Source organism: Cervus elaphus, chromosome 9 (genome assembly GCF_910594005.1).
Source record: "Cervus elaphus chromosome 9, mCerEla1.1, whole genome shotgun sequence".
In the NCBI taxonomy this organism is placed as follows: domain Eukaryota; kingdom Metazoa; phylum Chordata; class Mammalia; order Artiodactyla; family Cervidae; genus Cervus; species Cervus elaphus.
The window spans coordinates 17,009,650-17,037,433 of NC_057823.1; the positions used below are offsets into that span (position 1 = coordinate 17,009,650).

Sequence of the window (27,784 nt, forward strand, 5' to 3'; positions counted from 1 at the left end):
TTTTTAAAAAAGAAAGTTAAGTCAATAATCCTGATGACAGATGGAAATGTCTGAACAAGCATGTCAGGGGAGAATAGAAAGAGTGGGACACCATTTGCAAAAAGTATGTGCTTGATTGCATGTACTCCCCCTTCACCAAAATAACATCTATACTGACATTTCCCCCGCCTCTTTGGAGCATTTTTCTCAGAGCTATCTGAGGAGCTGTCTCCCAGGCTACAGTCCTCATTTTGCTCCAAATAAAATTTAACTCACAAGTCTCACTCTGTGCTTTTTATTTTTTTTAAGCCAGCACTCTATCTCCTTCTATCTCCCTGGACCCTTTAGGACCTGTGACTAATGAACCTGTGTTTTCAAGTTCCCTGATGATCATTGATGAAGTGCTTCTTGGAATTGTCAACAAAACAATTAATTAGTAGTCAATCCAAGAACGAAATACAGATTTTATTCTAGCCAAGCTAAGGGTTATCCATATAACCTGGGAGAGAGTCTTTTAGAAAGCCCTGAGGACTTTTCCATTGGTTAGAGATCAAAGCACAGTTATATACTTTTTTTCCAGGAAAAGAAAAGAAAAAAATCAAATTGACATGCTGAGAGTTTACAAAGTACAGATTGGATATATAATGGGTCACTGTGATTCTAACAGGGTTGTGAAAGGAATATTATCTCTCAAGGAGTTACCTTGCTGGAGAAATTTGCTCTTTATAATTGAGCAGGTATTCCTGTGTCTTCTAAGGAGGTCTGATTTGTCTATAATACAGATGCACATTGCACACAAAGGGGAGGAGGTAGTGGCCCAAATGGGCAAAGAGAGAATCCTATGTTTACATTTTTTCTCACCCTGCCTTAAAATAAGTTTATTTCATCACAATCATAATAAGAAACCATAAAGGCCAGTCCAGCCATACAGTGTTGGCCCCCGTTGGGGGAATGTCCACGGGGGCTCATCCCAATGAGTCTGGGCCCAGGTGAGTGCCCAGGCACCCCTAGATGATAGCAACTCTATCAATATGCTGTTGTTCAGTTGCTAAGTCGTGTCAGACTCTCTGCGACCCCACAGACTGCAGCATACCATGCACCAGGCTTCCCTGTTCACCATCTCCAGGAGCTTGCTCAAACTCTTGTCCATTGAGTCAGTGGTGCTATCCAACCATCTCATCCTCTGTGGCCTCCTTCTCCTCCTGCCTTCAGTCTTTCCCAGCATCAGGGTCTTTTCCAGTGAGTCAGCTCTTCAAATCAGGTGGCCAAAGTATTGGAGCTTCGGCTTCAGTATCAGTCCTTCCAAAAAATATTCAGGGTTGATTTCCTTTAGGATTGACCGGTTTGACCTCTTTGCTGTTCATGGGACTCTCAAGAGTCTTCTCCAGCACCACAATTCAAAAGCATCAGTTCTTCATCACTCAGCCTTCTTTATGGTCCAACTTTCACATCAAAACAACTATGCCTCTAAGTTAGTCTGAGTTAGGGAAGAGACTCCATTTCTCTGGCTTCCTAGGTCCAAGTAGGGGAAATTTCAGCTGAAGTGACAGTTCTGATTCTTTTCTGCACATAAAACACCCACACACTTTATTTGACTAGTGGATTTGGAAGAAGGAGCTGCGTTTGAATGGTTCATGCCCTTTCTCTCTGGCTTTTGGAGTCAGCTGGACCCCAGAGAGAGGGTGTTGCCCTAAAGGTCCAGGAGAGAGTGACAGAACATGAAATCTGGTGCAATGGATCAGGGAACCTGCAACCTCTATTGGACTGAGGTGCAGAGTCCACCCTGAGTCCAGCTTTTTTCCTGATTGCAGACTAGAAAACTTTCTTTGATCTATCTTTCCCAAGATACTATGTTGACATAGTCCAGATCTTGTTTTTACCCCAGGCTGTTCCCTTCTGGGATAGTCTAGGGAACAGTCAACAAGTGTGTAGACAGTGTTCATACCTAACGCCGACCCGGTGTTCCAAGGTCCATGCTTTCATGACCCCAGTCATACTCCTTTCTGGGTCTGGCCTTGGGGTCTGTAACAAGGCTATTATTCTAAGAAAAACATGATGAAAAAAATGTTTTTATCATTGTTGATATATCATCAACACAGTTTCTTGATATATGCTGTTTTTCCAGGTGCTATTTCTATGAAATTTCTCAAGGCTGTGACAGTACATTATTAGAAATTCCCACTTCAAGAGGGTATTTTGGTCAGGTTGGGACCATGTAGCTGATATCCAGAGGAGCCTTGTGGTTGACTAGCTGTGCCATGCCTGAGTAGGTTGGGCACATTAAGGGGTGAAATGTCAGAAAACCCATCGAGTTGCATAATGAAGCCACGTGTTCCAGTCCTGCCTTTATGGGCCATGAAGCTGATGTTTTCGTTGCTAGTTCCTGTGACTGGTCTCGACCTCAGAAGCGAAACGAAGAGATGCCAATGATTGTTTTCTGTCCAAAGTCGCAATAATAGAATGCCAACTGAAAATTGTCGCTTGCCCTCTGATTCTATAAGAATGAAGTCACTAGTGGGAATTCCCCAGTGGTCTAGTGGTTAGGACTTGGTGCTTTTAGTGTGGGAGCCCAGGTTTGATCCCTGGTTGAGGAAGATCCCACAAACTGCATTGTGTCGCTAAAAAAAAAAAAAAAAAAGAATAAAGTCACTAGCCACTGCAGTGACTTCAACACACCCTGGAAGGAGTTCAGGATAGAAATCAGGAATGAGGCACTCTGTGCACAGAGAAAAACTGGCAGAACAGGTCTTCCAAGGGTTAGATATTTCAGGAGATTTTCTGAGTCTAATTTCTTGCATCTTCTCATATTTAGAAAAGCACTAAAATTATTAAAAGAGACATCTGCTCCTTGAGACTAACAGAAACCTCCTACCAACATGTGGCTGGATTGCACCTATCCCCCTTCACTAAAATCATGTATCTACTCACTTCCTCCCCTATTTGAGAGCAATTCCTCAGAGCTGTCTGAGAGACTGTCTCCTGAGCTTTAGTCCTCATTTGGTCCCAAATAAAAATTAAATCACAACTCTTACATTGTGCTTTTCTTTTTTTAGTCAACAAGACAACATTTTAGAAGATGATAAGCCAAACCTCTTACAGTGATTCCCTGTGGGGTCTAGGATTAGAAATAGACTCACTTTCTGTAATGTTAATATTATTTACAAGGGACTTCCCTGGCAGTCCAGTGGTTAAGACTGTAACAGTTAAGACTTCCCTGCAGGGTCCACAGGTTCAATCCCTGGTCTGGGAGCTAAGGTCCCACATCCCATGGGGTGGCAAAAAAAAAAAAGAAAAGAAAAAAAATATATATATATATATATTTACAACATCAGGAGAATTTCTTTTTAACCAAAAATTATATGTTTTCAAGGCTTGTATGTGTATGTGTGTGCTCAGTCTCTTGGGTGTCCATGACTCTTTGCAATCCTATGGACTACAGCCTGCCAGGCTCCTCTGTCCATGGAATTTTCCAGGCAAGAATGCTGGAGCAGGTTGCCATTTCCTACTCTAGTGGAGCTTGCTGACCCAGGGATTGAACCCGAGTCTCTTGTGTCTCCTGCACTGATAGTTCCCTGTGCCAACTGGGAAACCCTGTCTTCAAGGCTTTTTTTTTTTTTTAATATTTACTTATGTACTTGGCTGCTCTTGGTCTTAGTTCTGGCATGCAGGATCTTTAGTTGTGGCACGTGAAATCTAGTACTCTGACCAGGAATCGAACCCAAGTCCCCTGCATTTGGAAACATGGAGTCTTAGCCACTAGACAACCAGGGAAGTCCCACGAGGCTTATTTTATACTTTATTTTTTAATCAAAATATAGTTGATTTACAGTGTTGTGTTAATTCCCACTCAAATATTCTATGTTTAAACACAAATAACCATCCATAGGTGAATGGATAACAAATTACTGCCTCTAGTCATATGATGGACTACTACTCAGGAAGATATTTTTTGTTTGTCTGTTTGTTTTCTTTTCTTTTCTTTTTTCTTTTTGTTAGGAAGAAATGTTTTTTACTTATTTTTTTCTGTTTGTTTGGTTTTTAGGGGACAATTTGTTGGTTCATGTTTGGAGTTTTGGTGGGGTTTTTTTTTGTTTGTTTGTTTGTTTTTGCCATATTGCACTGCTTCCTGGATCTTATCGAAGCTGGGCCCCCTGCGGTGGAAGCGAGGATTCCTAATCACCTGATCACCCAGGAATTACTTTGAACAAATTTTTGATCCTTGAAACAATCTTGATAAATCTCAAAATTTTTATGCTGGGTAAAAGGAACAAGACCTCTCCTCCCAAATACACACACACACACAAACACACCATATGATTCTATTTCCACAAAATTCTTAGAAAAGCAAAATAATTTCTAGTGACAGAAAGGAGATCAATGGTTGCCTAGAGCCTGTGCTCTGCAACAAGAGGAGCCAACCCAATGAGAAGCCCAGGCACCACAACTAGAAAGTACCTCCTGCTAGCCACAGCTAGAGAATGCCTGCATGCAGCACAAGACCCAGCACATGTGCATGCCAAGACCCAGCACAGCCAAAAATAAATGAATAAATAAAGTTTTAAAAACAAATAAATAAAAGACAGTTGTTGGAGGATATAGGGAATGAAAAGTGACCACTGAAATGAGAAGGCTGAAGTGACCACTGAAATGAGACTGAAAAACAAGGCAAGCAGCTTCATATAGTCAATGGATCGATTTATTAGAGGGTGACTTGCTCATGGGCTTCCCAGGTTGTGCTGCCAGTGCAAGAGACATAAGAGATGCAGGTTCAATCCCTGGGTTGGGAAGATCCCCTGGAAGAGGGCAGGGCAACCCACTCCAGTATTTATGCCTGGAAAAATCCCATGGACAGAGGAGCCTGGAAGGTTCTGGTTCATAAGGTCTCAAAGAGTCAGACATGACTGAAGCAACTTAACACACTCACAACTTGCTCACAGGGTGGGATCAGATGTATGACAATTGAGAAGCATTCATGACCTCACTCTCACCCCTGAGGGACCTTTGGACAATGTTTAGTTAACCTAGGGTCTGGGGGAAGGTGCTGGGAAACAGAATGTACATTGCTAAGTCAAGATTTATAAATAAGTAACTAGTCTCATGGGCACTGGGAATACATCAGCAGTGAAAGTTTTCATCGCTGTTTGGGGACTATCAGAGCACAGAGGCCAACCAATCCTAACGACTGTTAAACAATATCTCTTAACTACAAGGCCCTTGATGACAGAGAAGAGGTTTACTGTACAGTACACTTCTGCATGGGGTCAGCAGAAGGACAGGAGGAATTATAAGGGCCCAAGATGGCGTCAGTTATGCTAACAGCCATCCTACCAATGTCTCCACATCTGTCACCTTACTATACATGATTCAACAAGCTCCGGGTACATTTTGTTTTATTTTATTTGTATTTTTTAGTGGGGGTGTGAAGTAAAAAAGAGTAGCTTTATTGCTTTGCCAGGCAAAGGGGGCCACAGAGGGCTAATGCCCTTAAAACTGTGTGTCCTGATGTGGAAGGGGCAGTGAGGCATTGTTATAGTAATACTTCAAAGAGGAAGGCATGATCAGCTCATGGACATTCTTCTGATTGGTTGGTGGTGAGGTAGCTAGGAGTCAACATCATCAACTTTCTGGTTCCAACCATTCTGGGGTCTCTGTGCTTATGGAGAGCACACAGCTACTTTCTCCCACCTGGTGTGGGTTTTGTTACAGTAAGTCCCCTATAGGAACCTTCAAGCTGAGAACTTTTGCAGATACAAACATAATCTGGTTCCGGCCAGAAACCAGAACCTGTGCCATCAACGTCATGCGTTAACGAAACTGCAGCTGCACTCCATCTCCTATTGCTGACGGTCCTTCAGCTCTACCATTTTCTACCTCCTCTCCCTCCTCCAGCCAGTAACTCTTCTTGCCTGTTCACTAGATGCCAGCTCCTGTTTGCCAGCCATTGTACTGTACTACTGAATTTTCAATAAATTTTCTTAAGTTGAAGAAAGTAGGGAAAACCACTAGACCATTCAGGTACGACCTCAATCAAATCGCTTACGATTATATAGTGGAAGTGACAAATAGATTCAAGGGATTAGATCTGATAGAGTGCCTCCATTCATAGAACTATGGATGGAGGTTTGTGACATTGTACAGGAGGCCGTGATCAAGACCATCCACAAGAGAAAGAAATGCAAAAAGGCAAAATGGTTGTCTGAGGAGGCCTTACAAATAGCTGAGAAAAGAAGAGAATCAAAGGAGAAAAGGAAAGATATACTCATTTGAATGCAGAGGTCCAAAGAATAGCAAAGAGAGATAAGCCTTCCTCAGTGAACAATACAAAGAAATAGAGGAAAACAATAGAATGGAAAAGACTAGAGGTCTCCTCCAAAAAATAAGAGATACCAAGGGAACATACCATGCAAAGATGGGCACAATAAGGAACAGAAATGGTATGGACCTAACAGAAGCAGAAGATATTAAGAAGAGGTGGGAAGAATACACAGAAGAACTATACAAAAAAGATCTTCAAGACCCAGATAACCACGATGGTGTAACCACTCACCTAGAGCCAGACATCTGGAATGCAAAGTCAAGTGGGCCTTAGGAAGCATCACTATGAACAAAGCTAGTGGAGGAGATGGAATTCCAGTTGAGCTATTTCAAATCCTAAAAGATGATGCTTTGAAAGTGCTGCATTCAATATGCCAAGAAATTTGGAAAACTCAGCAGTGGCCACAGAACTGGAAAAGGTCAGTTTTCATTCCAATCACAAAGAAGGGCAACGCCAAAGAATGTTCAAACTACAGCACAATTGCACTCATCTCACATGCTAGCAAAGTAATGCTCAAAATTCTCCAAGCGAGGCTTCAATAGTACATAAACCATGAACTTCCAGATGTTCAAGCTGGATTTAGAAAAGGCACAGGAACCAGAGATCAAATTGTCAACATCTGTTGGATCATAGAAAAAGCAAAAGAATTCCAGAAAAACATCTATTTCTGCTTTATTGATTATGCCAAAGTCTTTGACTGTGTAGATCACAGCAAACTGTGGAAAATTCTTAAAGAGATGGAAATACCAGACCACCTCACCTGCCTCCTGAGAAATCTGTCTGCAGGTCAAGAAGCAACAGTTAGAACCAGACGTGGAACAACGGACTGGTTGCAAATTGGGAAAGGAGTACCTCAAGGCTGTATATTGTCACCCTGCTTATTTAACTTATATGCAGAGTACATCATGAGAAACACTGGGCTGGAGGAAGCACAAGCTGGAATCAAGATTGCCAGGAGAAATATCAATAACCTCAGATATGCAGATGACACCATTCTTATGGCAGAAAGTGAAGAGAAACTGAAGAGCCTCTTGATGAAAGTGAAAGAGGAGAGTGAAAAAGTTGGCTTAAAGCTCAACATTCAGAAAGCTAAGATCATGGCATCTGGTCCCATCACTTCACGGCAAATAGATGGTGAAACAATGGAAACAGTGACAGACTTTATTTTCTTGGGCTCCAAAATCACTGCAGAAGGTGACCGCAGTTATGCAATTAAAAGACACTTGTTCCTTGGAAGAAAAGCTATGACCAAACTAGACAGCATATAAATAGCAGAGACATTACTTTGACAACAAAGGTCCATTTAATCAAGGCTATGGTTTTTCCAGTGGTCATGGATGGATGTGAGAGTTGCACTATAAAGAAAGCTGAGCGCCGAAAAATTGATGCTTTTGAACTGTGGTGTTGGAGAAGATTCTTGAGAGTCCCTTGGACTGCAAGGAGATCCAACCAGTCCATCCTAAAGGAGATCAGTCCTGAATATTCATTCAAAGGACTGATGGTGAAGCTGAAACTCCAATACTTTGGCTACCTGATGTGAAGAACTGACTCATTGCAAAATACTCTGAGGCTGGGAAAGATTGAAGGCAGGAGGAGAAGGGGACGACAGAGGTTGAGATGGTTGGATGGCATCACTGACTTGAAGGACATGAATTTGAGCAAGCTCCGGGAGATGGTGAAGGACAGGGAAGCCTGGTGTGTTGCAGCCCATGGGGTCGCAAAGAGTTGGACATGACTGAGTGACTGAACTGAAATGAACTGGACTTTCAAGGTACCGTATTATAAGATTTAAAATGTTTTCCATATTTTTTGTGTTTGTTTTTCTGCATTATTTGTGTGAAAATTGTTATAAACCTGTTACAATATAGTACCATACAGCAATTGTGTTATTTGAATACCTAGGTTAACAAATAGAACTTATGAACACACTCTTAGAACAAAACTCATTCATATGTAGGGACTTACAGTATCTAAAAAACAGCTCAAAGACAATGTTATTGCTTGAAGGGAGAACCAGGACTCCTGCCCCAAGGCTTCACTATGGTCCAGGTACTTATATATTTTTGGTTGTGCTGGGTCTTGGCTGCTGCTTTCTCTAGCTGTGATGATGGGGGGCTACTCTTTGTCGCGGAGCATGGGCTTCTCATTGTCATGGCTTCTCTTGCTCTGGAGCACAGGCTCTAGGCATGCAGGCCTCAGTAGTTGCAGGACGCAGGCTCAGTAGTTGTGATGTAGTTGCTCCATGGCAAGAGGATCCTCCCGGACCAGGGATCGAACCTATGATGCCTGCATTGGAAGGTGGATTATTATCCACTGTGCCACCCAGGAAGTCCCAGAAACATTTTAAAACAGAGGACAGCCTTAAGTCCCCAATTCCTTATCTAGGAAAAGGCACTGGTTGTGATGGGGAGGATCTCAGGTGAGGAGGAGCTGTCTGATGTCCTACAACTCCACCAACCTTCAGAGCTAAACTCAAGGAAGGGACCACTAAGATAGAATGAGCCTCCACCAGGTGATCCTGGGAAAAACACACCTCTAACTAGTGGTGTGCTGCAGCCAGTTCATGCCAGCGTAGCGGAGCTGATTGCTAAACTTTCATGAATTTCTTGAGCCAAGTTGTTTAAACTGTTGGTAGCTTGAAACCAGCCATGGCAGAGAGTCTTACACCACAAAAATCTGCACATGCTACAAGCGCGGGGCGGAGGAATCAGAACTCCCCAACCCCCCGCCCCCACCACCACCTGCTAACCCCAGCCATTAAACATTTCTGGGTACACCACTGCCTCTAACTCCATATCTGTTGCTCCATTCCCACTGGAAAGGCAGGAAAGGAGCTGTTCCAGGCTGAATATCAGTAGGAAATGGCAACATACTCCAGTACTCTTGCCTGGGAAATCCCTCGAACAGAGGAGCCTGGCAGGCTCCAGTCCATGGGGTTGCAGAGTCAGATATGACTTAGTGATTAAACAACACTCCATCTCCAGGGCGACCAGCAGAGGCCAGGGCTTCTGTCGATCTCTCCATCATACCCCCTCTCCCAACAGTATATACCAGATCTCCAAACACCCTCTACCAAGGTGACAGATCGCTTGGTCATTTCCCTTCCTGAGATGTTCCCAGGGCCCATGCCCCAGCCTGGATCAACCTGTTCCCCTAGATGCCTTGGGCAGGAACTGCTAGATTTGGACCCAGTGTGGGACAAGTAGACCCTAACTATGGCCACATCAGGGGAGCAGTCATACCCTGGTCTTCATGTGGTCAGATGGGAAGGACTGCCCCAGTGGGAAAAGAATGAAACATCTGGGTCCTTTCTGATAGGTGAACTTGGAAAAAAGAACCAAGGGTACCCAGCTCAGCCCCCTTTCCTGTCTCCTGGCTCTGCCCACCACAAAGCAGGCATGCTGAACTGGCAGGCAGGTGGTGAGCCTGCAAAGCCATACACACCCAGCTCCAGTCAGAAGTAACACTCATGGATAAACAACATGGTCCTAGGGACTTCACTTGGTCCAGTGGTTAGGACTCCATGCTTCCACTGCTGGGGGCACAGGTTTGATCCCTGGTCGGGGAACTAAGATCTCACAAGCTGTGAGTTGTGGCCAGAAAAGACAAAAAAAAAAAGACTCAACAAGGTCCTATTGCATAGCACAGGGAACTATATTCAATGTGTACTAAGCTGCTTCAGTCCTATCTGATTCTGTGACCCTATGGACTGCCGCCCACCAGGCTCCTCTGTCCATGGGATTCTCCAGGCAAGAATACTGGAGTGAAAAAAAAAAGAATACTGGAGTGGGTTGCCATGCCCTCCTCCACAGGGTCTTCCCAACCCAGGGATCGAACCAGCATCTCTTATGTCTCCTGCATTGGCAGGTAGATTCTTTACCACTGAGCCATCTGGGAAGTCCATTATATTCAATATTCTGGGATAAACCATAGTGGGAAAACATATAAAAAAGAATGTACAGGGATTCCCCTGGTGGTCCAGTGGTTAAGACACCCTGCTTCTGAGAGAGTTAAAGCTTAGGGCCCTTTAAAGAGGCAAACACTCTCGCTCATACTTTCCTTAAGCCTTGTGCAACATTGTATCTTGCCTGAGAACTGGCCTTGCTTTAGGTCTGGAACTAAGGACTGCACAATGTCTTACTCATGGAAATGCTCTTTGTAGACTCCAGGAATAATTATAATTGCAACAAATCTTGCCTGGGAACCTGCTTCTCAAGACTTGTAGCCCTGATGACACAGCAATAGTATATCTCCACCAGAGACATTGGCCAGGACCATCCCCCCGGCTAATCTTGTGCCAAAGTTATCACAGGATGTATGCCTTGGGAAAGGGTATGGTGAAACTTTTACAAACCTTGAGGTATTACTTTTATTTATTTTCACTAGCTGGCAGAAGAGTATATAATGCCCTGCCCAAACTAGCAAGCCAGGTATTCTCCTGCCCCTTTCTGATGTCTATGTCAGAAGCTTCTTCTGCCACTTTCACTTCAAATAAAAATCTACACAAAGCTCTGAGTGACTGAGACTGTCTTTGGTCTGGAGTTAAATCTTATCCTTTAGGGACCACAAACCCAGCAACACCATTCACTATAAGCTTCTTTCACTTCCACCGCAGGGGGCACAGGTTTGATCCCTGGTTGGGAAACTAAGATGACACATGCCATGTTGAAGAAAAAAAAAAGGATATGCATACATGTATGTATAACTGAGTCATGAGTCACTTTGCTGTATGGCAGAAATGAACACAACATGTAAATCAACTCTACTTCAAAAAAAAAACACCTCATTTCAAGGGTAGGCATTTAGGATCGCTATCTGTCTGCCACCTGCATCTTTCAAGTGGTTCAGACTCAAAAGGCAGGAAAATGAGTTGCTACTTACTGAACCCCTAAAACCAAAGCCACCTGTGAGGCCCTTCCAACGTCTCCCCATCATGTCTGATTTCACTTTCTATTGTTCACCCCTTGTTCCCTCTGCCACTCGGATCTTCTTTCCATCCTCAGAAAATGCCAAGTTCATTATTTCCATCTTAGGTCTTTGCTTTTTCTGTCTTTCCTAGCGCTCCCCAGGGCTGGTTCCATATTGCCTCCCAGGTTTCCCCTCAGAGAAGCCCACCCTGCCTACCCAACCAAACACATATGCGTCCATCATGTGGCCCTAGTTTATTAGCTCAAAGTCTCTAAAACTATTCCATGCATGTGTTCACCTGTTGATCACCCTGCCTTCTTCCTTGTGTGTGTTTCATTCATTGCTGTGGTCCCAGTGCCTAGAATAGTCCCTGCAAAATAGCTTGAGACACATTTGTTGAATAAATAAACCAAACGCTTTTTTTAAAAAAATGATTATTTGTCTTTAATAGCAAAATCACACTATGGAAAATTGGGAAAATCCAGAACACAAAACACAGAAAGGACAGCTTCAAATCTTTACTAACATTTTGATCATCAAAGCGTGAGTTGTATCTGCCCTCCTTTCCGTGTCTCCTGTGTGCATGTAGGTCTGTCAGTGGTGTGTCTGCGTGTCAATGACATGTTAGTGTGCCGGTGTGCATGCACAGATAGCCCTTCCAGGCTTCCTAAGGGGTCTCGGCCCCTCAGGTCTCCCTAACTCCTAATCTGCCCTTCCGCACCGTCCTGTTCCTGAGAACAGCTCTTCATGGAGGGCCTTTGGTGGGCCCGGGGGTGGTAAACATTAAGGCTCTGCAAGGTAACCATGAGGTAGCTGTGGTCTTCTTCATTTCCAGATGTGAGGATAGGGCCTCCGAGAGGCTGGCTCATGTCACAGAGGCCATACAGCTGGTGAACCATGATTCCGATGACCTGAAGATGCCAAGGCCTGGGTTCTCTCTACCCGTGGTCTTCAGGTCGCTCCAACCTGATTACTTGCCTACTGGCAAGGTGCTGCCCAGAGGGTCTGGATCTCATTAATGAAAGTTAAGAGGGGGGTCCCTGGGTCGGGGGTTGGGGGTGCAGTCACATCCACCAGTCCATGGACTCTTTGGGCAAAGCCCTGACAATGACCACACAGTGGGGTAGCCCCTTAGACAGGATTCTTTCTGCCTCCTGACCCTCCCAGCCCAGCCCCTGCAGCTCAAGGACCCTGAGCTTGGGCATGGTGAGGCAGGAGGCTAGGATCTCCTGCGGGGAAGGCATTTCCGGGGTAACAAGCGGTCCCAGCAGGCACAGACTCTCCAGGGTGGGCATGCCCTCCAGGACAGACAGGCCAGGGGCCGAGAGGCCCCGTACAGTCAGCCGGATCTTCCGCACGTCTCGGAGGTGGCGGCTGATGGCCAGGAGGGTGCTGTCGGCCGAGAGGGTACAGCCCAGCACCTCCAGCCTCTGCAGGTAGTTCAGCTCCTGCAGGCCCATATCCAGCCCGGTCTCGGTCACCCGGTAAGTGCCGCCCAGCACCAGCGAGCGCAGGGCGCGGAAGCGCGTGAGGCCCTGCAGGTGCTCGTCGCGGAAGGCAGGGACGCGGTCCAGCACGATGCGCTCGAGCAGGGGCAGCACCGTGGGGTCCTGCTCTTTATGGAGCCAGGCCATGGAGATCTCACAGCTGTGCAGCTCCAGGGTCCGCAGGGTGCAGGGCAGGCTGGCGATGGGCACCATGCTCAGATTGGCCACGTGCAGGCAGAGGCGCTGGAGGTTGGGGCACTTCTGACCCAGGGCCCTCATCAGGGCAGGGGACAGCTGGGGAGCCTGGGAGCCTGAGAACAGGTAGCCGCCCATCCGCAGGGAATGGAGCCTGGATGCCATGTAGCGGCGGAGAAGGTGCCACATGACTTTGGGCCGCATCTGCAAGAGCCAGAGGTGGGAGGGTGTCTGGACCAGAGACATGGGGCATCTTCCAGGGACCCCACCCGCCTGGAGACAGACAAGCCCCAGCTGGGGTTCTGAGGCTCCCTGGGAATTCTGTCCTTCCCTCCCCAGCCTCACTCAACCAGATGCCTTTCCAGGAGTAACAGGATGGTTTAACCCCACCACTTTGACCTTTAAGTTTGAACAAAAGCAATGGTGGATATCATCATAACATATCTGTCTTTACCAGGACAGTGAGTCTCATTACTTTCTGGAATAAGTAAGAAAGTGAAACAACAACAACAAAAAGCCTGTTTCTAAAGCTTTCAAGTCCTTGCACAATGAAAACCATTGTGAAAAAAAAAAAAAAAGAAAACCATTGTGACCTGTATATATACCCTAGGAAAATGTTACTGCTGTCTAATTTATGAAATAATACTATTGATTCCAGGTTTAATAAAACTTTATATCTTTTTAAGATTTTTTTTAAAAAGTGAATCCACCCAGCAATATTTTTATCTCTTTTTCTTTTTTTTGGCCATCCCATGTGGTATGTGGGATCTTAGTTCACCAACCAGGGATCAAACCCTCGCCTCCTGCAGTAAAAGTCTGGAGTCTTAACCACTGAATCACCAAGGAAGTGCCTATCCCATTCTTAATGACCACCTCCTCATAGAAATGAGCAACACAAAATAAAAACTGAAAATGGTTAAAACTGCCCAGGGTAAATTAGATCTAGGTTTAAAAAAAAAAAATCATAGCTTAGTAATAGTGAAAGCTGCAAAATTTAACCCTGGGAAGTTAGACTTGTAGAAAACAAACAAACTATAACTAGTATTTCATGTATTTTATTGTATGTACAGTTTACCTTTAAAAAAAAAAAAGCAGAAAAAAGAAATTGCATACCATAGAATTTGTTGACTTTTTTTGGTAAATATGAATTTTTTATTAGCAAAATCTATGACCAGGCAAGATGATAGTCTGCTGTCTCTCAGCTACTCCTTTTCTATTGGGTTCCTGGTATTCCTAATCCTTTTATTCCTTTTATTCCTAAATTCATGTTTTTCACACTTTCATTGAAATATAGTTGATTTACAGTGTGTTATAGTGCATTAGCTTTGGTGCAGAGAGAAGTGATTCAGTGATTGCTATTTTGGTGTACAGCAATATATATATATATACACACACATGTATATATATAATATATACATAAAAGTGAAAGAGTTAATCACTCAGTCATGTCTGACTCTTTGTGACTCCATAGACTGTCACCCACCAGGCTCCTCTGTCCATGGAGTTCTCTAGGCAAGAATACTAGAGTGGGTAGTCATTCCCTTCTCCAGGAGACCTTTCTGACCAGGGATCAAACCCAGATCTTCTGAATTTCAGGCAGATTTTTTTAAATTTTATTTTATTTTATTTTTTTCAGGCAGATTCTTTATTATCTGAGCCACCAGGGAAGTCCATATGTATATATATATATATATATATATATATATATATATATACATATGGCTGGATCTGTATATATTTTTTACATTCTATTCCATTTTAGATTACAAGATATTGCGTGTTGCTCCCTGTGCTATACAGTAGGTCCTTGTTGGTTATCTATTTTCTATATAGTAGTATGTATATTTTAATCTCAAACTCCTAATTTATCCCTCCCCCCTGTTAACTACTCTTGATAGAGGAATCAAATCTTAATGATCAAATTTAGACCTGCAAATCTGGGCTGAGGAAAGGGACTCACTAGAAACACTGGCCACTAAAAGGTAACTCACAAGAGTGGAAGCCACTGTTGGCAAAATATCAAATGGCCACAAAGCCAGAAGTTGAGTCATTTTTACTTGTAAAAAGACAAAATGAGAAAATCCTTTAAGTTTCATGATATCAAACACTAGCCAGGATGTGAAGAAGCAGTTCTTGGGTCCTGCTGGTGGGACTTGGTCTGGCTACTTTGAAATGCAATCTGGTTTTTACTGAAATTTAAAATATGGACACCCACTGGCACCTGTTCTGTTTTTAAAAATACGGGACCATCTACTGCCTTTCTGGGAAAGAACAAGGTGACTTGGGTGACAGAAGCAGGGAGAGACCTTACTTTCCAATGTTTATAATTTTGTACATTTTCAATTCTGTGCATTCATCTTTGGCTCCTCCCCCACTTATGTTTTTTAAACAAATTCTTTAGTTGGTTTAAATGAACACACTGCCTAACCTAGTAATACCTGTTTTGTGGAATTTACCTTAAAGAAATGTTGGTTTCTGACATCCTGGTTTTAACAGCAAAAATGTCCAGTGATAACAGCCATGTAGATAGCAACTAAGAACAAAGAGGATTCAAAGATTCAAACATGGGTAACTCCTCAAGACATGCAGGAAGGAGTGGTAAAAGGATACCTTCAAGGTTAAAGAAAAAAGAAACAATAGTATTTTTGTTGTTTAGCTGCTAAGTCGTGTCTGACTCTTTTGTTACCCCATGGACTGTAGCCCGACAGGCTCCTCAGTCCAAGGGATTCTCCAGGCAAGAATACTGGAGTGGGTTGCCATTTCCTTCTCCAAGGGATCTTCCTGACCCAGGGATTGAACTGGCGTCTCTTATGTCGCAGGCAGATTTTTTACCACTAGCCCCACCTGGGAAGACAATTATTTCAACCATAATGGTTAACTTGTATTGAGCAACTACTGTTTGCCAAACGCAGCGCTGAGTATTGAACTAGAAAGACCTTGCACAGCAGGTCTCCGTCCCCACCCCCACCCCCTCGCCTGAAAAAAACGCATTGGCCGAATCTTGCTGCAAGAATACAACTATGATTCAACACAGCCTGACCCCAAAGGCCAATCCTGCTCTTGTAACCACTGCCCTTTCTTTCCCTATAAAGCCCCAAGGGTCCAAAAGCATAGAAAATGCTATAGAAGGAAATTCCACATAATAGTGGTTATTCTGGGGAAGGGTAGAGATACCAGGGGATGACTGTCAAAGGCTCTTAGCTTCATTTGTGACAATATTTCAGTGTTTTTTTGGTTTTGTTTTGTCTTAATTTAGATATAATTAACATATAACACTATATTAGTTTCAGGCATACAATGTAATGATTCAGTGTTTGTATGTATTATGATATGATCATCACAATAAGTCTAGTTAATAACCATCACCATACATAGTTATACCACTTCCACATTTTTGTAAGAATTATTCATGATGTGTGAGTTTTAAAAATTAAACCTCAAAAAGAGAAATGTAAAACAAATGTCATAGTTAATCTCTATTATGTGTACTAAAGTGTTTTACAAATGGACTCATCTGCAACTGATTTTGAAGCATACTTAAAAAATAAAATAGGAAAACAAAATAAATAAAAATTTAAAAAATAAAATAAAAGTTTGATGAAAAGAGGGATGGATGAAGAGATGATAAAACAAACATATTAAGTATTAGTGGTGGACAACTCTGTGTTCTCGGTACTGTTGTTTTAACTATTATATGTTTGAAAGTTTTCATAATAAAATAGTCTAGTGGCTTGGAGGTAAACAATCCGCCTGTTAATGCACTGGGTCGAGAAGATCCCCTGGAGAAGGAAATGGCAACCCACTCTAGTATCCTTGCCTGGGAAAATCCCATGGACAGAGGAGCCTGGCGGGCTACAGTCCATGGGGTTGCAAAAAGTTGGACATGAATGAGTGACCAACACCAACCTAACACCAACAGGTGATTCATATGCACAATAAAGTTTGAGACATGGTCTTACAAAGCTGTTTGTGATAGCAGAAAGTTGGAGATAATCTAACCATCTGTCAACAGGAAAATAGAGAAACAAACTGTGGTATATTCATTTAACAGCAATTAAAAGGAATGAATTAGACTTACAAGTACTAATTAGAATAAATCTCAAAAGTGATGTGTGAATAAAGTTGTTTATGGGTGGATATATTAATATAAGTAAAATAACATTTAATTATCTAAAAAGTAGAATAGTTTTATCTCAATTTTAGAAACACATTAATAATACTGTATATTGCTTATAAGCACACACATAGGCAGTAAATAAAAACATGAAGGGATACAAACCCACTTTATAGTCCCAGTTATCTCTGAGGAGGGTTTCAAAAGTGCAAGAAACATATGTGCAAATGTTGTATGCACATGTTTGTATTGAAACATTTCTATGTGTATTTCACAAGTTCTGCAGTGAATAACGCCAAAGGTTTAAAAAGATTAAATCTAGGTGGTGAGTACATACTTTCAGATATTATCCTCTATACATTTCTATATCTATTTGAAATAGTTCATAATAAAAAGAAAAATGCAAAGGGCCAACTTATTGGAAAAGACCTGATGCTGGGAAAGATTGAAGGCAAAAGGAGAAGGGGGCAGCAGAGGATGAGATGGTTAGAGAGCATCACTAACTCAAAGGACATGAATTTGAGCAGACTCCGGGAGACAGTGAAGGACAGGGGAGCCTGGTGTGCTGCAGCCCATAGGGTCGCAAAGAGTCGGGCAACTTAGCGACTGAACAACAACAAAGAAAAATAAAGAAAGCCCAAGTGGGAGAAAGTTGAAATGATTTGGTTGACTACTCAGGAGATTAATTCTAGAACTAAGTTGACTATAGAAAATTTCTTCTCCATGAAAACTCATCAATAAGCTCTTTTCCTGCAAGACCTTGGTTATACCCATTCTGGAGATGGGGAAGCTGAGGCCTGGAGGTCACTGCAGAGCAAGTAAGGGACGCGGGCGGGACGCACCCGGGAGAGCCTCGCTCGAAACACAGGGTTGGAGGCGTGGTCCTCGAAGTCTGACCAACCCGACCTCGGCCCAGGACTGCCCGGCCAGACCCGCATACCGTGTAGAGCGTCAGGTCGACGTGTCGCCACAGCCACCGGTCGTCCACCAGCTTCTTCCAGTGGTGACAGACCCTGGGGGAGGGGACCCGCCGTTAGAACGACCCCGGCTCCTCGAGGACCAGATGTGCATCTCCTGGTGAGCCCCCCGCCTGGCCCTTCCCTCCCGCAAGGGGCGGCCGCACCTGGAGATTCGGATCCGATCCCGGACCGGGAGGTAAGAGAAGATCTCCAGCAGGACCGAGTCGGGCAAGTCGGCAAAAGTCGCCATGATCCCGTTGACACGCACTTCCGCTTCCGTCTAAAGGAACTCGGGGACTCGCCCTGTGGGAGCCCTAAGAAGCGGGGGGAAGAGAGGGTGCGTACAGGGAGGTGGTCGCAGCTTCCGGTAGCTGGCGGAGTTTCGGCTTTCCTCTTGAGGGGATGTGGCTGGACCTGGGAGCCAGACCAGCACGGTATCAGAACTCTGCACAGAGGATTGGGACGGGGACTTGAACCAAGCCCGGGAGGCGTGGCTAAGGCAATGACGAAGTCCAGGGCGAGGTTAAGGATGGGAACAAGACTCGAGGGCGCGGCCGGAGAGGAGGGCCAAACTCAAAAGGCGCTGCTCGGGCGACGTTGAGGCCTGGGGCGGGGTTAAGGGCGGGAACGAGACTGGGGGCGTGGCTGGAGATTAGGACCGAGCCCCTAATGCGTGAGTGGGCGAGGCCGAGCCCTAAACTGCGGGATTGAGTGCGGGACCAAAAGCGGAGCTCTTGGCAGAGAGGGAAGTCCCTTTTTTTTTTTTTTTAATTTAATAATGCTTTTTTGTGCATGAGAATACATTTGTAGAAGTGGAATAGCTTGTTAAAAGACACTGAATTTTTTACTTTTACTGATGGCGCCAAATTGTTCTCCACAGAGCCTGAATTGACACTTCCTCCACATATATAACACTCATTTTTAAAGTTGCCAAGTCATAAGGGTAGTGAAATTTATTCAAACACTCCTGTATTGATGAGTATTCAGGTTGCTTCCAGGTAAGCTAAACAATACTGAAGTTAAACATTCTCTTATATACATATATTAGTTCAGTTCAGTTCAGTGGCTCAGTCGTGTCTGATTCTTTGCGACCCCCATGGACTGCAGCTCGCCAGGTTTCCCTGTTCATCACCAACTCCCGGACTTTGCGCAAACTCATGTCCATCGAGTTGGTGATGCCATCTAACCATCCCATCCTCTGTCGTCCCCTTCTCCTCCTGCCTTCAATCTTTCCTAGCATCAGGGTCTTTTCCAATGAGTCAGTTCTTTGCATCAGGTGGCCAAAGTATATATATATACATATATAACATATACTAAGATCCCACAAGCTGTACAGCATGGCAAGACAAAATCCCCAAAAAACAAACAAAAAACCGTGTATTGCCATTATAGGCTCTTGAAAGTGTGATTTGGCAAAAGCTATTCAAAATTAAACTTCACATGTCCTTTGACACATCAATCCAATTCCTGGTTTGATTTATCAAATAGAAGTAAACTGTATTTCTTTTTTTTTTTTTCTTTTTTTTTTGAAGCGAAGTGAAAGTCACTCAATCATGTCCGACTCTTTGCAACCCCATGGACTATAGAGTCCATGGAATTCTCCAGGTCAGAACACTGGAGTGGGTAGCGTTTCCCTTATCCAGAGGATCTTCCCAACCCAGAGATCAAACCCAATATCTTTTTTAGGGAATACAATTCAACCAATAACGCATATCAACATGACAATGCTTTTCAGCATTACTGGGCACCATTTCTATTCTTACTATAGGCTCATGTGTCACAGTGCAAGCGAACTACCAACCAAGCTACAAACTATCAAATCAGTGGATTTCTACTCACATGAGATTTAAATTGAGACAGAGTCAAAAAAGTCTCCAGAAGCAGATAATTTCAAGAAGCAGTCATTTTGTCGAAGGACTCTGCACCAAGGAGATGACAGTGGGCCCATGCCTGAGATTGACAAAATAAGACACAGCTGAAAGAATTTCTTTGAAACAATCATTCCTCTTCTTGTAATTATTATTCTTGTATTCTTGGTCATTTAACCCAAATATCACATGATCGTTGTTTTCTCTCAGCATAGTTGAGTTTAACCCTGCTCAGTTCTTGGTATATTCAAAATAAACAAGTTATTAGCCTGTACATTTGTAACAGCAGAAATGCTTGGGTATATGGGAACTTTTTTGTTCATAAGCAGAATATTCGCATGCTACCATATCTTATGGGCTTCCCAAGTGGCGCTAGTATAAAGAACTCATCTGCCAATGCAGGAGACATAAGAGACGCCAGTTCAATCCCTAGGTCAGGAAGATCCCTTGGAGGAGGGCTTGGCAACCCATTCTAGTATTCTTGCCTGGAGAATCCCATAAACAGAGGAGCCTGGTGGGCTATAGTCCATGGGGTCACAAAGAATCAGACACGACTTAAGCAACTTAGCATGACCACACGTACCATATCTTGTAATTCTATTTATTATGCAAGGCATTTGCAATTGCTCTAGTCCCCATGATCTACATGAGGTTTGGGAAACCTTTCCTGTACTTTTCTGCAGAGGCCTGGTTTACCTGACCAAAAACCACACAGGCCATGGGGTCTACAACTTTTGTTACAACTCAATTCAGAGGCTAAAAACAATAATAGATAACGGTTGGCACAAATATGTGTCCCTTTCAGCAATGTTCAAGAGATTAAATAATCATATTAAAATGACTGGGAGGACATATACCCTGAGAAAACCATAATTGAAAGAGACACATGTACCCCACTGTTCATTGCAGCACTATTTACAATAGCTAAGACATGGAAGCAACCTAGATGCCCACTGATAGATGAATGAATAAAGAGGTTGTGGTAGATATTTACAATGGAATATTACTCAGCCATAAAAGAACACATTTGAGTCAGTCCTAACGGGGTGGAAAAACGTAGAGCCTGTTACATGGAGTGAAGTAAGTCAGAAAGAGAAAAACAAAAGTCGTATATTAACACATATACATGGAATCTCGAAAGATGTCAGGGATGAACCTATTTGCAGGGCAGCAATGAAGACAAAGACAGAGAACAGACTCGTGGACACAGTGTGGGAAGGAGAGGGTGGGACAAATGGAGAGAGTAGCATGGAAACATATACGTTACTGAAAGGTTGTTTCTGAGTCACGCAAAGATGCCGGGGCTCTTGGCCTCCAGAGGAGAAGAATTCAATTCCGGGGCCAGAGACGAGGCTGGATCACTCAGAGCTTTTGTGCAATAAGTTTTATTAAAGTATAAAGGAGATAGAGAAAGCTTCTGACATAGACATCAGAAGGGGGGTAGAAAGAGTACCCCTAAACTGTATTTCTAATAGAAACATAGAAAGTATATATTACATATATATGTGTGTATATATATATATATATATACATATATATATATATATATATATATAAAATAGCTTTTGCTAAATCACACTCCCAAGAGCCTATAATGGTAATACATGGTTTTTATTTATTTGTTGGGGGCTTTGTTGTTTTGCCATGCTGTGTAGCTTGTGGGATCTTAGTTCCCTAAGCAGGGACTGAAGCCAGACCACTGCAGCGAAAGTGCTGAGTCCTAACCAGTGGACCACCAGGGAATTCCCTGGCAAAATATGTTTTTAATACACGCACACACAGAAGAAATTGTGTATGAAATGCAAAACTGGGACTTCCCTGGTCATCTAATGGTTGATGTGGTGGTCCACTGGACTCTGGTAGTCCAGGGGTTTCTGGTTTCCTCGTCTTAACAGGTGACTACCACAGTGTTTTACTTTTTATGTATGTATTTATGGATAAGTGAAAGCAATATAGGTTTTTTAAGCTTTGTTCAGATATAGTTGATAGATAGTTACAGAAATTTAACACCTACATCTAAGAGTTTGCTTTTTTAATTTTCTTTTGGCCAGCTGTACAGTGCATGTGGGATCTTAATTCCCCCACCAGGGATCCTGCAAATGTCATGTTGCTTGCTAGGGCCTCAAGCCCAGATTTTTCTGATGCCAGAGTGTGGGCCTCTATCTCAGTGCTCTCTGGCTGTGATTCTCTCTAGAAAGCCCATGGCATCATGAAGGGTCAATGCCTCTGTCAGTTACACAGGTTTCCTAGGAACCATCTCCTCCCCATCAAGCAAACAGGAGTGGAAGGATGGGCACCCCCACATAGAAGCTCTTTCCTCTGGGTCAGAAATTTAGGTAATAAGGGGCAGAAGGGCCCTGCCCAGCTTGAGCCTTGAGTTGTGACTCAGAACTCTCCTTCCTAGGAAGCACCTAGCTCCTCCCAGTAGCAGATGACAGCAGATCCTTTTGAGGCCCAGATGGGAACATGGGGCTGTCCTGACCCCCAGTGGGCAGGTACTGAGTCTCTTCATGAGAAGTTCTGAATGACATTTATCAGGAAATAGAGAGAAGTCTCTAATGTGAGTCTGGAGAAGGAAATGGCAACCCATTCCAGTACTCTTCCCTGGAAAATCCAATGGACGGAGGAGCCTGGTAGGCTGCAGTCCATGCGGTCGCTAAGAGTCAGACTCGACTGAGCGACTTCACTTTCACATTTCACTTTCATGCATTGGAGAAGGAAATGGCAACCCACTCCAGTGTTCTTGCCTGGAGAATCCCAGAGACGGGGGAGCCTGGTGGGCTGCCATCTATGGGGTCGCACAGAGTCGGACACGACTGAAGCGACTTAGCAGCAGCAGCAGCAGCAGCTCTAACGTGAATTGTCCTGTCTCCTGAGGCCTTTCCCCTTCCCACCCAGCTCTGGAGGAGAGAGTCCTTGCAGCAGAGGCAGCCTAGTCCTGGGACTTCCCATGGCCCATTCCCTCCACTTCCTCAGGATGCCTTAGCCCAGTTGGGACTGGCAGGCCCCCAGTAGATCCCCAAGTTCCCAACAATCCCAGGCTTTATTTCCCTCCCCTTGCAGCAGCACTCTTCACCTCTTTTCAATCTCCCCCAGCCCATAAGCTCAGCAACACAATCTTGTGTTTTAGTTATCTTTTTTATAATTAAAAAAATTTTTTCTTTTTAATTTGTGGGGTTTCTTTTGAGGAGAGGGAGTTCTTTCTTTCTTTTTTTTTCTGTGTTGCATGCCTCTCAGGATCTTAGTTCTGCAGCCAAGGACAGAACCCAGGCCTTAGGCAGTGAGAGAGTAGAGTCCTAACCACTGGACCACCAGGGAATTGCCTAGCTACCTTTGAATCAAACATAAAAAATGAGTGAGAACTTTTTTTTTTTTAAATAACACTTACTTCCCTGGTGGTCCAATAGTTAAGACTTCGTGCTTCCACTGCATTGGGCATGGGTTCAATCCCTGGTCAGGATGCTAAGATCGAATATGCTGTGTGGTATGGCAAAAAAAAAAAAAACACCAAAATTTCTTCTGGGACTTCCCTGGAGGTCTAGTGGTTAAGAATCTGCCTTGCAATGCAGGGGACCGGGGTTCAATCCCTGGTCGGGGAACAAAGATCCCACATACGGCAACTAGGATCCCATGCAGCCAAAGCAATCAATAAATATTTTTTAAAAATTTATTTTCCCCTCCAACTAATAAAAAATAAAAAAATAAAAATAAAATAAAAATTTATTTTCCACTTCATTACAAGAGTAACATATGTTCATTGTCGATAACTGGGAAAACACCAAAAGCACTAAAAAGAGGAATATGGACTCAGCAATTCTGCTGTCTAGTGGTCAACACCATCAACACCTGGTGTGACCTAGTTTTTCTATGTGAATGCAAAGCTGTGCTCTTTCTAAACTTCCCCAGGCACATCAGTCCCTTCAAGCTTACCCCTTACCTTCCATCTCCCTTCTTGCCCCCCCTATTCTTCTGGATAAGAAAAAAAGAATCAGAGAGGGCAAGTACTGAGATCATGTGTGTGCATGTGTGCATGCTAAGCCGCTTCAGTCATGTCTGACTCTTTGCAATTCCATGGACTGTAGCCCACCAGGCTCCTCTGTCTATGGGATTCTCCAAGCAAGAATACTGGAGTGGGTTGCTATTTCCTTCTCCAGGGGATCTTCCTGACCCAGGCAGGTGTATTCTTTACCACTAACGCCATCTGGGAAGGCTGTTGAGACCATGCAGCTTAATATTAAGGAATGAGACTGAGGTTTTGATTCATCATCTGGATCTGTGTCTGCAATCTGAATAAACTTTCCATTAAGATTCCCTGCCCTCTGAAGCTCACTCAGTGGGACTCTGCAGAGGCTGGAGAAATAACAGATTTCTGCCCTGAGGCAGAAAAAAGAAAAAGTCCTGAGGCAGGAAGGCCCCTGAGTCTAGTGTTTGAGGTGGCACTTCTTGAGCCAGTTCCTTAAGTCAGAGCAGCCCCGACAGGGTCGCAGAGCATCCATCCTTTCCCCAGGAAGGTATCTCACATCTTCTGCCTAATCTCACATCCTATTTTGAGAAGGTGGATTGGGTGAATCAGAGGTTGCTGGCCCCTTTTCAGAGTGAATCCTTTTAGGCTCGTCAAACTAGGAGAATCCTGTCTGCTGAGAAGAAACAGTCCAATAGTGAGTTCTACAGGCAGGTTGTACTTAGGAAGGGGTGTTCCCTGTCCCACCAGCCCTGGGGAACCAGATCAGTCCAGGGGCTGCTCTTGGGGCTGAAAAGCAAGCTTGGGATTTGATACACAGTGCCCTCTGCAGGGCAGGAGCGACCTTCCTTGAAGACGAAGACCTGGGAGCTGTTGCACGTGTCCTGGTTTCCAGCTTCCTCATCAGTGCTGCATTCTGGTAAGTGCTGAACTCCATTCTGGAGTGCTGATAAGTGCTGGTACCCAGGCCAGAATCAGAAGACTCCTTACTTACTGATTGTAGTCAGCACCCCAGATGTCCCTGGGGGCAGGCGAGATAGCCAGAGGGGAGGGATGAGCAAAACGCTTCCGGGGTCCAGCCCTGAATGAAGGCGGGGGTGGGGGTGGGGCGGATAATACAACTGCAGGACTTGATCCAGGCTCCCCGTAGCCCTGAAGTTGCTGTTAGAGGCTTCGTTGGGCTCCGGAACAGGAGGTCAACCCTGTTCCCCCGGGATGTGCCTGGGCGTCCCCACCAGATGCTACACTACACGGTGTCTCGGCACAACGGAAGGGCCTTCAACCAAGGCCCTCCAAAAGGTTTGGCGCCGGTCCAAGACCTCTGACACTCCACTCCTCTCCCTAGCCGGGACCCTCACTTGGCCCAACGCTCCGTTCACAGGTGTCCTCCTGCTCAGGCTTAGGACCCCAAAACCGCTCCTAGGAACTGCAAGCCCACGTCGTACGCTGGGATGAGCACTCCGCTGTGTGTTGACAGCCACTGGGGGGCGGAGCTTCCGGCTGAGCACTTCCGCTTCCTGTTTTAGCGTAGGTTCTTAGCGGCGACTCTGGCCTGGTCTCAGCAGCAGTGCGAGGAGGTTGTGGCGTCTGCTTCTTCCAGGCTATTTGAGGTGAGGGGGCCAGGTAGAGGAGTCCGGAGTCGGGGAAAGGGGATGGGACCTGGCCTTCGAGGATCCGCCGGCCTGCGAGAGGCTCGGCTCGGTCTTCAGGCTATCTGAAGTGGGTCGGGGCCTGGGCGGGTTACTGGAGGGGAGGAGCACGGCTGCCCGGCGTCCGCGGTAGCCCTGGGGTCCGAAGTCCTGGGACACGGAACTTGGGGCCTGGGGAGACTCCGATCTGGGGGAGTGATGGGGACGGGGAGTAATGGGCACGTGAACGTTAAGTCTCTATAACCGGGGGTCTTGGTGCCTAGGGGACCCCTGAAGTCCCTATTCAGTTGCCTCCCGGTCCCCGCCTTGTGCTGCTCCAGCCAGGATGATCGAGGTTGTTTGCAACGACCGTCTGGGGAAGAAGGTGCGCGTTAAGTGCAAGTATCCACTAGCGACCAAGAGGCTGTGGCTTCCGGGGGATGCTTGGCATGAGGCAGGCAACTCAGTCTTTGTTTTAGGGTGATTGTAGTTAAACCCGGGGGTTGGGGCGGGGATGGGGAGAGTCCCCTTTCCATTTTCCTTAACTCCTCTGCGTCCAGTACGGATGACACCATCGGGGACCTTAAGAAGCTGATCGCAGCCCAAACTGGCACCCGTTGGAACAAGATCGTACTGAAGAAGTGGTGAGTACAGGGGTAGAGCTAGGGGTTGGGCAGGAGCGGGCCAGAAGGGTTTGGCTGGGGGAGGGCTGCAGCCAGCCATTTGTTTAGGCAGAACTTTTTCAGCTGGTCTCCGGGGTGAAGAGTCTCCTTAGACATTTTTCTAAAAAGTTTTTATCCCACAGGTACACGATTTTTAAGGACCACGTGTCTCTGGGGGACTGTATCCTTTTTTGACTGCTTGAGGAAGGATCTACATACCCAGACTGGGTTCTCTATGTTTAATACTCGGGTCTGTATGAGATTATACACTATGCACATAAGCTATTTAACTCATAATGTGGCACATAGTAAGTATTTAGAGAGTGGGAGCCATCTAATTATTTTGTTGGGGGAGGAGGGTGGTTGGTGAAATATTTTGACTTCCAGGATGTCTGTTGTGCAGAAGGAACATGAACTTTTTACAAAGTTTGGATTCTTTCCAAATCAAAATGATCCAGTCCCAAATGTGGCAGTTGTGAGAGATGGGGATGGGGATGGAGCCCACCGTAAGGATTCCTTAACACCTTCACTTCAGATGAAATCCACGATGGGATGAACCTGGAGCTTTATTACCAATAGAGCAGAATTCCTTCTTCCTGCCCTTCCCCCTCCTCCCACCCTCACTCCCCACACTAATATGGATGCTTGTTTTTGGAAACTCATGTTAATAAAAACTTAGAGGTTGCTTCGTTGTCATCTTTGAATGAGAGTTTTCTCTTAAGGGGAGGGTTGGTATCTGGTTGTCACTGTATTCTCAGTACCCACCCAGCTGCTCAGTAATACTTCAAGATTGGATCAAGGAGGGAGCCAGTAGACTGGGAGCCTGAGTGGAGGACCTGAGCTCTGGGGCTAGCCATAGTCTCTGGGTCTCCTTGGTGGCTCAGACAGTAAAGAATCCGCCTGCAATGAGGGAGACCTGGGTTTGATCCCTGGATGGGGACGATCCCCTGGAGAAGAGAATGGCAATCCACTCCTGTATTCTTGCCTGGAGAATTCTATGAACAGAGGAGCCGGGCAGGCTACAGTCCATGGGGTCACAAAGAGTTGGACACAACTGAGGGACTAACACTTTCCTGAAGGTCAAGAGATCGTGGGATTATTGTCATCAATAGACCAAGGATCCTCTGGGCAGGGACCTTAGTAGAAATAATAGTTAGGAATACAGGTTTAGATTCAGACAGAATCTAAAATCTTGTGCCGAGACACCGTGTAGTGTAGCATCTGGTGGGGACGCCCAGGCACATCCCGGGGGAACAGGGTTGACCTCCTGTTCCGGAGCCCAACGAAGCCTCTAACAGACAGCCTTACCAGGAACTGTGACCCTGGGGAGTTACTTAATCTCCCTTAACCTTCATTTCTTTATCCAATCGAACTGATTGTGTTTACTTCATTGGTATGTTGTGAAGTAGAGATGAGATAAGCCTGATTAAGCAGCCACAGTTCTTGGCACCTGTGAAATGCCAGTGGACAGAGTAAAACAGTGTGACCTAGGCTATTCAGCCCTTCCTGATCCTCTGTTTCTTCCTCTAAAAAGGGGCACCATGATGACACCCACATCTCCATGAGATAATGAGATAATGCAGTTAAAACAGCAGGATGCCCGGTGCTATATCCATCTCTGGGCTTCTTCCTTCAGGTATGAGTAGACGGGACATCAAACACTCCATTTCTGTTCCCTTGGCCAAAGCTCCTGAGGTCACCCTTGAC

The 27,784-nt window shown here is 44.9% G+C and overlaps 2 protein-coding genes and 1 long non-coding RNA gene across 6 annotated transcripts; 2 read left to right on the forward strand and 1 right to left on the reverse strand.

The window, feature by feature from the left end:
• Nucleotides 1-11,620: 11,620 nt before the first annotated feature.
• FBXL12 (F-box and leucine rich repeat protein 12) lies at nt 11,621-18,460 on the reverse strand. Of its 3 annotated transcripts, XM_043911432.1 has the most exons (4): nt 18,123-18,188; nt 17,940-18,012; nt 15,342-15,418; nt 11,621-13,089 (listed from the first exon to the last, which is right to left on the reverse strand). In XM_043911432.1, the coding sequence occupies exon 4, from the start codon at nt 13,087-13,089 to the stop codon at nt 12,268-12,270; it is 822 nt and encodes a 273-aa protein (XP_043767367.1). In that variant the 5' UTR covers nt 15,342-15,418; nt 17,940-18,012; nt 18,123-18,188; the 3' UTR covers nt 11,621-12,267. The 3 variants fall into 3 exon arrangements, with proteins under 3 accessions (XP_043767367.1, XP_043767364.1, XP_043767365.1); XM_043911429.1 differs by lacking the exon at nt 15,342-15,418 and having other exon boundaries at nt 18,123-18,460; XM_043911430.1 differs by lacking the exons at nt 15,342-15,418; nt 18,123-18,188 and having other exon boundaries at nt 17,842-17,965.
• On the forward strand, nt 17,936-25,307 carry LOC122699472. 2 transcript variants are annotated; one of them, XR_006342614.1, is made up of 4 exons: nt 18,256-18,392; nt 18,839-18,956; nt 24,620-24,706; nt 25,169-25,307. It is a non-coding gene; the product is annotated as an uncharacterized LOC122699472 (long non-coding RNA). The 2 variants fall into 2 exon arrangements; XR_006342615.1 differs by lacking the exons at nt 18,256-18,392; nt 18,839-18,956 and adding an exon at nt 17,936-18,154.
• On the forward strand, nt 25,308-26,762 carry UBL5 (ubiquitin like 5). The gene is made up of 5 exons (XM_043911433.1): nt 25,308-25,397; nt 25,700-25,817; nt 25,976-26,059; nt 26,221-26,258; nt 26,613-26,762. The coding sequence occupies exons 2-5, from the start codon at nt 25,762-25,764 to the stop codon at nt 26,654-26,656; spliced, it is 222 nt and encodes a 73-aa protein (XP_043767368.1). The 5' UTR covers nt 25,308-25,397; nt 25,700-25,761; the 3' UTR covers nt 26,657-26,762.
• Nucleotides 26,763-27,784: the final 1,022 nt, after the last annotated feature.

What these genes read in the sequence shown, in the direction of transcription:
- FBXL12 (XM_043911429.1), bottom strand. Translation starts at nt 18,208, where the DNA reads ATGGCGACTTTTGCCGACTTGCCCGACTCGGTCCTGCTGGAGATCTTC. An exon ending in GATCGGATCCGAATCTCCAG is followed by an intron (nt 18,013 to 18,122) that starts GTGCGGCCGCCC and finishes CCCCTCCCCCAG; the next exon opens with GGTCTGTCACCACTGGAAGA. An exon ending in TCGACCTGACGCTCTACACG is followed by an intron (nt 13,090 to 17,939) that starts GTATGCGGGTCT and finishes TGGCTCTTGCAG; the next exon opens with ATGCGGCCCAAAGTCATGTG.
- UBL5 (XM_043911433.1), top strand. Translation starts at nt 25,762, where the DNA reads ATGATCGAGGTTGTTTGCAACGACCGTCTGGGGAAGAAGGTGCGCGTT. An exon ending in AAGGTGCGCGTTAAGTGCAA is followed by an intron (nt 25,818 to 25,975) that starts GTATCCACTAGC and finishes CTCTGCGTCCAG; the next exon opens with TACGGATGACACCATCGGGG. An exon ending in AAGATCGTACTGAAGAAGTG is followed by an intron (nt 26,060 to 26,220) that starts GTGAGTACAGGG and finishes TTTATCCCACAG; the next exon opens with GTACACGATTTTTAAGGACC.